General features: G+C 44.3%; 1 protein-coding gene across 3 annotated transcripts in view; it reads right to left on the reverse strand.

The window, feature by feature from the left end:
- The window catches only part of Stt3a (STT3 oligosaccharyltransferase complex catalytic subunit A), a 31,649-nt gene extending 27,605 nt beyond the window's left edge, over positions 1-4,044 (reverse strand). Inside the window, exons 1-2 of one of the 3 annotated variants that reach the window (XM_042280656.2) lie at positions 3,319-4,044; positions 781-907 (exon numbers count right to left, since the gene is read on the reverse strand). In XM_042280656.2, the coding sequence (XP_042136590.1) occupies positions 781-868 (88 nt within the window). In that variant the 5' untranslated portion in view covers positions 869-907; positions 3,319-4,044. Of the gene's footprint in view, positions 1-780; positions 908-2,740; positions 3,194-3,288 lie in introns of those variants that run through there. The other 2 variants (XM_076576008.1, XM_076576009.1) reach the window with 2 other exon arrangements.
- Positions 4,045-9,915: the final 5,871 nt, after the last annotated feature.

The following is a 9,915-nucleotide window of genomic DNA, read 5'->3' on the forward strand; positions in this document are numbered from 1 at the left end:
GGTATACTTATGACTCATCAAGAGCTGGAAAAGCTTTAAAAACAATAAGTCCTCAAAAGGCTTTCAAAAATACTAAGGTTCAGTAATGCGTGCTTACAATGCCAGCCCTTGGGAAGCTGAGGGTTCATAGCAAAACTCTGCCTCAAACTAGTTACTTTTCCTATTGCTGGATTAAAAACCTGACAAAACAAATGGAAGGGAGAATTTTTTGGCTTTTATTTTATTTTATTTTGGTTCATAGTTCAAGGATGAGAGAGCTATGAGCATAGAACGGAGGTGGCAGAGCACAATGCGACAGATCCTACTGCATCCAATCAGGAAGAGGCCGGTTCTGCTCACTTTCTCCTTTTAATTCAGTTCAGACCCCCTGCCCACAGAAGGGCATCAACCTTCCAACCTCAGTAGACATAATCCAGATAATTCCTCACTGTAGTGCCCTGGGCTTGTCTCCTAGGGGATTCTAGAGCCTGTCAAGATGGCAATATGATCCATCACAAGCACCAGAGTTGAAGATAACTCTTTTACAAAATTCAACACCCAACAGCTCCCACTTTCTTTCAGCCAATGAAAATACAGAACCAACAGAGCATGTTTCCTACTTTTCCTATGATCAACAGCCCTGAATTTAGTATTTCTTGAGTTAGTTTGTCTTCATAAGATTATACCAATGAGAAATGGTAAAAAGAACAGTGATCTGCTAAAAGAATAAGGCATGTTTTTTAAAATCCATTTTTAAGTTTTTCATCATTCCAACTCCAAGAAGCCCACACATAGACTCACATAACACAGCAGCCATCGACAGGATGAGAAGCTTCAGAAGTGTGTCCTGCTTCTCATAGGACAACCGCAAAAATCCAAGCTTAGTCATCTTGACATCAATGGGTGGTAACTGATGATATTCAAATAGCTAAAATGAGAGGACAAGACGAAGATGTTGAATACCCTGAATTTACTTAAGTTAACTTTAATCTTTTAGGGTGAGAAAGAACCATAAGTATATACAAGCTACAAAAATACTAGAGAGGTTAGAGCTAATACTAACACCCAAGCTTTGACTAAAGATTGATGTACCAGCAAAGAAGCAAACACTATTAGGTTTATGTGTCAAGAATAAATAGTTAGGACCATTCTTGGTGGCACATGCCTTTAATCCCAGCACTCAGGAGGCCAGTCTGATCTACACAGCAAACTCTAGGCTAGTCGGGGTTACCTGGTAACCTAATGATACTGCCTCCCCCATCAAAAATGACTAAAAATGAGTAATCATACCACTCAACATGTCTAAAATCCCAGTTACTCAAGAGACAGAGGCAGAAGGATCAAAGGCTCCAGCCACACTAGCCAACTTAGTGAGAGCCTGTCTCAAAATAAAAATCTTTAAAAGGGCTGCCCATGGAATTCAACAACAGGGCATTTGCCTAATAGGCAAAAAGCCCCACCTTTCCATCTTCTGTACTACAGAAACAAATATTCAACCGACAATTCTGTTGCCTACTTCCACAGCTACCAAGTACATAGCACAACAGGCAAAAGTATGACAGGAGAATCAGGCAGAAATAGAAGTGGGAAAAAAGGCGGCAGAAGAAAAGCATGCAAAAATAAAAAGATGGAAAAAAAACAAATAAAGATGATTTTTTAAAAGGGAAAAGAAAGCATACATGAAAATGAATGATGGGGGTGGGGAGGACACATGCACCAAGCCAGGTACGGATAGCGCACGTACATGTCCCCAACACTTGGTGACACTGAGGAAAAGTCATTGTGCAGTTGAGTTCAAGCTGGATACAAGGTTAAGTTCTAGGTCAGTTTGGATTAGTGTGAGAGCCGACCACAAAAAGAGTAAGGGGGTGGGGCTGGAGCTGGGGGAAAGAGGAGGGAGGTTAAGTAGAAGATGGAAACGAACATGACCTACAAAAGTGAAAGCAGAAAACCAGAAATCATGACGGACTGGACGTGAGTTCCAGCCCTAAGTCTAAGCCTCAACTGATTGGCTACAAGTGGCTACAAGCTTTTTTCTGTTCCAAATCCCAGTGTGGATGCTTCCTGGCCAACGGAAGTACAGGTTGATGACTAACCCAAGAGCAAGCCATGCACTCAAGAGGAGAGAAACATACTCAGCCCACTGTATTTTCATCTTCATAATTCATACTCTATTGCTCAGATCTATTTCCCTGTCAAATCATGTTTCAAGGCATCTCTGTAACTGACCCTAATGACCCAGAAACAGCTTGTAACACCAGATGATAATCTAGAGGGAAAACATAATTTTTTTTCTTCTGAACCAGAATAAAATATCGGAGTGGTAGTGAGGGAAGCAATCTGCAGACAGTTCAAAATGGTAATTATAGACAAGAGTTGTGTTAAGGACTAAGGGCAAAGAATGTAATGACAGAAAATATGTAGCATTGTTCAAAACTATGGGGATCAAGTGAGTCTGCATTACTACTTATCTTGTTCCTTTCTTACTGGAGGAAAAACAAAAAGATTGGAAAAGGATAGCACTGGACTAGATGGAAAATACGAAGAATCACATGGGGAAGTCAAGAATTTTTTCTTTAATTAACTGTCCCAGCGGAGCAGTTTGGGCTAGTGTGTCTAATTATAATTCCAAAGGGAAGGCTTTATCATGCACTAACTCCGGGGAGTGAAAAATTCAGTCCCATCTCCTGGGTTTGGAGCTGTTCTCCGGAGATAGCTGAAACCGCAACAAAACACCACTGACCTGATATGATCCACACACCTGAAAAGTAAGCAGGGGGAGCGACAGCGCTAAAACCTGGACTTGAAAACCGAGTAAAGGCAGTTAGTAATTTAAAGCCGAGTGCTGGGAGTTTTCATCCTGTTCTCCGGTAATTTCCACACGCCGACAGGGCACCGAACGGAGAAAGACGCTTTTCTTATCCGCTCAGCATCTCGCTGCTTCTCAGCCGTGCATGCAAGCCTTGACATCCTGACCCACCCTAGCTGCAGCCTCAGCGTCTCCACGTCCTCCTGCACACCCTCACCGAACGGACCCCAGACCCCGACCCCAACACCTCAGCACACTCCGCATGGCCCCTCCAAGCTAGTCTCAGGATTTCGGGGCCCACGCCCACGCTGCCAGAGCGCAGCACCCTGCCAAGACCCTTCCTCCGATCGTCCGGTGCCCAGTGCCCGGAGGTCCCCACATCACCCCACACGCCCCCTCCTCCGCAAGGCCGCAGGCATGCTCTGCTCCCCACCGTTACAGGCCTGCCTCCAGCACCTCGTTCGGGCCCGCCAACACCCTGCACTGCACCTGTCGCTAACCTTCAAGCACTACCCTAGGGGCCTCCTCACCCGGCGGATGCTGCTCAGGAATCCACTCGGCTCCCACTGCCATCCGTTCAGTGGCGCACCCAACCCTGACAGCAGCCAAGGCCCGCCTCCCTGCCCTGCTCCGCATTGGCTGGCCCAGGGCAATGAGCACTTCAGGGGAGCGATAGGATGGCGATCCTGTCTGTCATTCCGAAGGCGTAGACCAAGCCAGGTTCCCCCTTTTTGAGTGGTCAATTTTAGCTATCACTCAGCCAATTGAGAGGCGTGACTATGAGCGCCCGCCGAACTGGGATAGGTGGAGGCAGGCGAGCGGAATGCGCGGAAAGAGCCTGCTCCGAGCAGTTTGGTTGAGAACCGAGGAGTGACGTGTCGGTCTGCGGACTGGGAAGGAGTCGCGGTGAGAAGGAGCGGCCGCGGTACCCCTGCCACATGACCAGAAGCGGAAATACGCAGCGAGAGCGGAGGTCGCACCACGTCCGGAAAAGTTGGAGTGCGGAGCCGCTTGTTTCTAAGGTGGCGGTGCCTGGCCCGTTACCTAGTAAACGGTTAAAGGAGAGAAGACTGCCCTACAAGTTATGAAGACTCTCCGGCTTGATCCCCAGAAGCCAACTGTGTCTGCTAACGAGCCCGAGGATTGTTTTTGACTCTGTTCCAGTAACTTGGGTAAAGGGACCCCTGACAGATTTCACCGAGGCATGTCTTCACTTCCTTCAGGCCTGGCTTTGTGAAAGTGCCTACTTCGGCCTCAAAGGCTGTCGGAACCGCCCGTGCCCGAGCCAGCGATGGCCTGCAGAAGTCACCGCAAGCCCTGGAGCGGTCCTTGGCAATCAGGAAGCGGCCTTGCTTGGTCAGTTTGGCCCTTGGCCGGGGGAGCAGCTTTCTGCCCTCCCCGACCCTCCGAGGACGTTGCCGAGAGCAGGCACAGGGCAGGGTTTCAGCAGCCAAACGCCTATCTTTCAGATATAAACATATACACGGATGTACGAGCGCTTCCACTCCTTACATGCCTCCGACCAAAGACTGCACTAAAGATCAGACCATCCGGACAGCGTTCACATTTAGTGCCAGTGGCGCTGGCTTTTCTTTTACTCTCCCATGAAGGGAACAACCAACGTATTGAAATCAGTGCTTTGCGATCATGTGTTTCCTCAAAATTCCCATGACCAGTTTTACCCCAGGACCCAACTCAATAGCTCTCTTTTGTCCTTATAGTAAATAGTCCATGTAGTTTTATTTTAGCAAGAATAATGGTAAAGCACACACTTTATGATGCCAGCACTCCCAAAGCCTGAGGCAGAAAGAGCTGAGTTCCCAGGCATCTTAATCCGATGGAGATAAGCATAAGGACTTTACATGCCTTCAAATGCATGTGTCTTCAAAACATAGCTTAATTTCTTAGATAGAAAAATTATTTCTCACAGTTCTAGAGCCTGAGAAATGCAAGATCACAGTGCCTGAATTTGGCAAAGACTTTTACCATGTCACATAAAGGGAGATCACCTCCAAATTTTTACTTTGAAAAAAAAAATGCTAGGGCCAATGAGATGGCTTGGTGGGTTAAGACAGTTGCGACAATTGCCCCTTACCATACCAACCTTACAATGTGAGTTAGATCCCCAGGACCCACCTAAAGGTGGCAGAAGAGAACTGACTCCACAGAGTTGTTCTCTGACCTACACACACACACACACACACACACACACACACACGATGAGTAATAATAACATTTTTAAGGGATGTTAACCTAAGCCTCGTGGAAGGCCTGTCATCCCAGCTAGTTCAAAACCTTCCTGTGAAGCTCATGAGACCCTGTCTCAAAGGGTAAACTGAGGCCTGGTGATGTAATTCAGTGGTGGAAAATAAGGTCCTAGATTAAATCTCTCATAGCAAAGAGACAGAAAAGAGGAATTTAAAAAAGATTTTAAAGTTTGTTTTTTTATTTAAAAAAAAATAGCACTTCAAAAAATGTTAGAAGAGTGTTCCTTTCCTGGCACCTCTCCCACTCAGGAATTTTTTCCTTTTCATTAGTCTGCATTCACCCTGAAAGGGAATAAGAAAGACTGTTGAGGGAAAAAATATGGTCATTATTGAAAGCATTTAAGTTTCTAGGTGTTAAAGTTAACTTCTCATTTTTAGGAGTGAAATTCCTATTAATAAAGAGAGACTGGGCTTGGTGGGGAGCAGAGATAGGCAGATTTCTGTGAGTTGAAGGCCAGCTTAGTCTACATAGAGAGTTCTAGACCAGTGAGAATCACAGTGAGACCTTGTCTTTTCTCAAAAACAAAACAAAAAGAGCAGGATGAGTTTTTGATACCAGACTAGCTAATGATAATTATAGTATAATTATAGATAATCTATAAATATCAGAGAAGTCAGCAAAACTAAGTTGCACAAAATTTTATTGTAAATCAACTCACAAAAAAGGAAAAGTACAATAAATCAGCCTACAGATTACATATGAATTCAGTTCTGAGATGGTGGTTTTAGAAAGCAATGACTTTACTATTCCATCAGTTATTAAAGTGTTTGGCAACACTATTGGCAATAACTTAGATAGGGAATGAGCCTCACTGCCTGCCAGCAGATAAATGGGCAAAGAAAACATATGCATATGTACACTATGTTGGCTAATTTTATGTCAACTTGACACAAGCTAAAGCTATCTGAAAGGAGGAAACATCAATTAGGAAATGCCTCCATAAGATCAGGCAGTAGGCAGGCCTGTAGGGCATTTTTTTTTTTTTTAATTTATTTCTTTATTATGTACACAGTGTTCTTCCTGCAGGCCAGGAGAGGGCACCAGATCACATTACAGATGGCTGTGAGCCACCATGTGGTTGCTGGAAATTGAACTCAGGACCTCTAGAAGAGCAGCCAGGGCTCTTAACCTCTGAGCCATCTCTCCAGCCCCACATTTTCTTAAGTAGTGATTGATGTGGGAGGGCCCAGACCATTGGTGGTGGTGCCACCCCTGGGCTGGTGATCCTGGATTCTATAAGAAAGCAGGCCGAGCAAAGCAATAGGGAGCAAGCCAGTAGGCGCTCCTCCATGGCCTCTGCCTCAGCTTCTGCCTCCAGGTTCCTGCCTTGTTTGAGTTTCTGTCCTGACTTCCTTTAGTGATCGACTGATATGGAAGCACAAGCCAAATAAACCCTTTCCTCCCCAAGTTGCTTTGGTCATGGTGTTTCATCACAGCAACAGTAAGCCGAAAGAGGACATACACAATGAAGCATTATAAAAATGAGGTCCGATGGGCAGTGGTGGCGCACGCCTTTAGTCCTAGCACTCAGGAGGCAGAGGCAGGCAGAAGTATGTGAATTCGAAGTTCAAGGCCAGCCTGGTCTACAGAGCGAGTTCCAGGACAGGCTCCAAAGCTACACAGAGAAACCCTGTCTCAAAAAAAAAAAAGAAGAAGAAGAAGAAGAAGAAGGAGGAGGAGGAGGAGGAGGAGGAGGAGGAGGAGGAGGAGGAGGAGGAGGAGGAGGAAGAAGAAGAAGAAGAAGAAGAAGAAGAAGAAGAAGAAGAAGAAGAAGAAGAAGAAGAAGAAGAAGAAGAAGAAAAGAAGCAGGAAAGTTAATAGAACTAAATGGCATCATGTTAAATAAAGTAAGCCAGTCAGAGAACAGTGAGCATTGCATGTGCTCTCCTATGTAATAACTTTAAAAGTGAGGGCAGTGGTCCTGGAGAGATGGCTTGTCAGCTAAGGTGTGTACTAATCTTGCAAAGGACACAAGTTTGATTGCTTGTACCCACTTAATGTGACTCTCAGCTGATTATAACTCCAGATACGAAGGATCTGATAGCCACTGAAGGCACCTTCACTCAAGGACACATACCCCACACACAAACGCATGCATACAAATAATTACAAATGCTTTGTTTTGTAAGGGCTAAAGGTTAATATACTCTGTAGTCAGTGCACATGTATGGAGATACCACAGTGAATCCCATCAATTCATATAACTACCATGTATAATATAAATTAAAAATATAATAGGAATTGGAAAATCATGTTTTGTAGGAGTTAAGACTTTCACATAAAGCTGTGAGTCTTTCCTGAAGTGTGTATTTACATTTTTAATTTTAAAAACTAATTTGCTATGTATGTGCGTGGTATGATGACACATGCCAGGGCATGCATAAGGAGGTCAGAGGACAACTTGAGGGATCTCTCCTTCCACCATGCAAGGATCAAACTCAGTTTTTTGGGGCTTGGCAGCAAATGTTCTTACCTGCTAAGCCATCTTGTTGGCCCTTACCTTTCTGTCCATGCTAATTTTTGCTACTATGACAAAAAAAAAAATTATGATAGCCAACTTAAAAGGAGGAAAGGCTTAAATGAGCTCATCACTTGGCACTGTTACTTTGGCCCATGCTGGCACAACATATCATGCAAAGAGTCCAACATATAGACCTATTCACTTCATGGCAGCTGAGAAAGAGAGGACCAGAGAGACTGGGGCTCTAATATCCCCTTCGAGGGCATACTCCCAGTGACCCAACTTACTTCCACTAGTGTTGCAAGATCTTTGATTACACTGTGTAAAGATATGTCACTCAGATTGGTTTAATAAAAAGCTGAGTGGCCAATAGCTAGGCAGGATTTCCAGGCACAGAGGATGCTGGGAAGAAGGGGGAGTTGCCAACCAGACACAGAGGAAGCAGGACATGCAGGAGGAGAGGTAACAGCCATGTGCCACATGGCAGGATGTAGATTATATAGAAATGGGTTAATTTAAGTTATAAGAACTAGTTAGAAACAGGCCTAAGCTATAGGCCTAGCTTTCATAATTAATAAGAAGTCTCGGTATGATTATTTGGGAGCTGGCTAGTGGGACAGAGAAAGACTTGCTATACACTAAGCCCTACCTAATAAAGGTTCCATCATTTCCTAACAGTGTCATGGTCTAGGAACTAAGCTTTCAATACTTACATTAAAAATACTTATGTATATCTTTGGGGATATTTAACATTCAAACTTCAAAGGCCTTAGGGTTTAATCGATGGTAGAACAGTTACTTAGCATGTAGGAGGCCCTTCCAAAATCTGATCCATAGAACTGGAGAGAAGGATCATAAACTGTGGCATTGTCACTGATTAAAAGAGGCACAAGACCCCTGAAATGTCTCTGTAAATGCACTTGCTCTGAAAGCCTGAGTTCAGTTTCCTGGAGGCTGAGTTACAAAAAAACAAAAATCCTGGTTGCAGTGGCCCATATCTCTAATCCCAGAATTCCTCTGATAAAATGGGAGAGGGGAGATAAAAAGGTAATCATCCAAAATCTCAAAAGCCAGCTAGCCATGGAGTACACAGCAAAGCCGTAGAAACAAGACAGACCCTGCCCCCAGACAAGGCAGGAGGCAAGAACTAACCTTGAAGTTAACTTCATATGCTGGCACACACACCCCTTACCCTTCCTTGCTTAATGTGTATGATAACCTCTTCTGGAAAATTAGTCACAGAACTCATTTTTCTAAGTGTATTTCAAAGCTGTATTAAGATTTCCTCCCTTTTGGGAGGTGTGGAGTGTTGTTGTTGTTTGGGAATTTTATTTCAGGAAGCTTTTTATTTTTTTATTTTATGTATATGAATGTTTTGCCTGGTTGGATGTAGGTACACTACATTTCCAGTCGGCATCTGAAGCACCTACTTTCTAACCCTTTAGAACTTGCTACAATTGCCGGGCGGTGGTGGCGCACGCCTTTAATCCCAGCACTCGGGAGGCAGAGACAGGCGGATCTCTGTGAGTTCGAGGCCAGCCTGGGCTACCAAGTGAGCTCCAGGAAAGGCGCAAAGCTACACAGAGAAACCCTGTCTCGAAAAACCAAAAAAAAAAAAAAAAAAAAAAAAAAAAAAAAAAAAAAAGAACTTGCTACAATAGGCTGGGCAGGCATATGGGTCAATTATAGAGCCCTTGCCTAGCATTAAAGAAAACAAAAGTCCTAATACCAGGAAAAGGAGTTGCTATAACAAACATCTGGACTCTACAGAAAAATACAAAAGACCTAGAACCGGAGATATTCATCAGTTAAGGGTTCTTCCAGAAGACCAATTTTGACTGACAGCAGCCAGGAGTGGCTCACAGTTGCCTCTAACTTTCACTCCCGAGCGTTGACTCCTTTTTCTGGCCTCTGCAGGCATTCAGACATGTGTGGCATATACTCACATGAACACACACACACATAAAAACATAAATCTTCAAAAGGAGGTGGACTAGTGTTTGAAATCACATTTGCCTGCCCAGGTGGTGGTGTCTGTTTTTCTTTAACTATTAACATGATTTTAGGGTTTTGTTGTTTTGTTTCTGGGGGGTGGGGGGTGGGGTGCACAGGTGCATGGGAACCAGTGCCACACAGCACACAGGTCAAAATCAAAGGACAATTTTGTGGAATTGGTTCTCTCCTTATACCTTTCTATAGGTCCCAGGGATGAAATTCCGCTTGCCAAGCTTATACAAGTCTTTACCCACTGAGCTAACCCTTTTATGAGCAACTCGAGTCCTACTGATTGCATTATTTATTTTTTTTGTTTTTGTTTTTTTCGAGACAGGGTTTCTCTGTGTAGCTTTGCACCTTTTCTGGGACTCACTTGGTAGCCCAGGCTGGCCTCGAACTCAGA

This window comes from Peromyscus maniculatus, chromosome 7 (assembly GCF_049852395.1).
Source record: "Peromyscus maniculatus bairdii isolate BWxNUB_F1_BW_parent chromosome 7, HU_Pman_BW_mat_3.1, whole genome shotgun sequence".
NCBI lineage: Eukaryota > Metazoa > Chordata > Mammalia > Rodentia > Cricetidae > Peromyscus > Peromyscus maniculatus.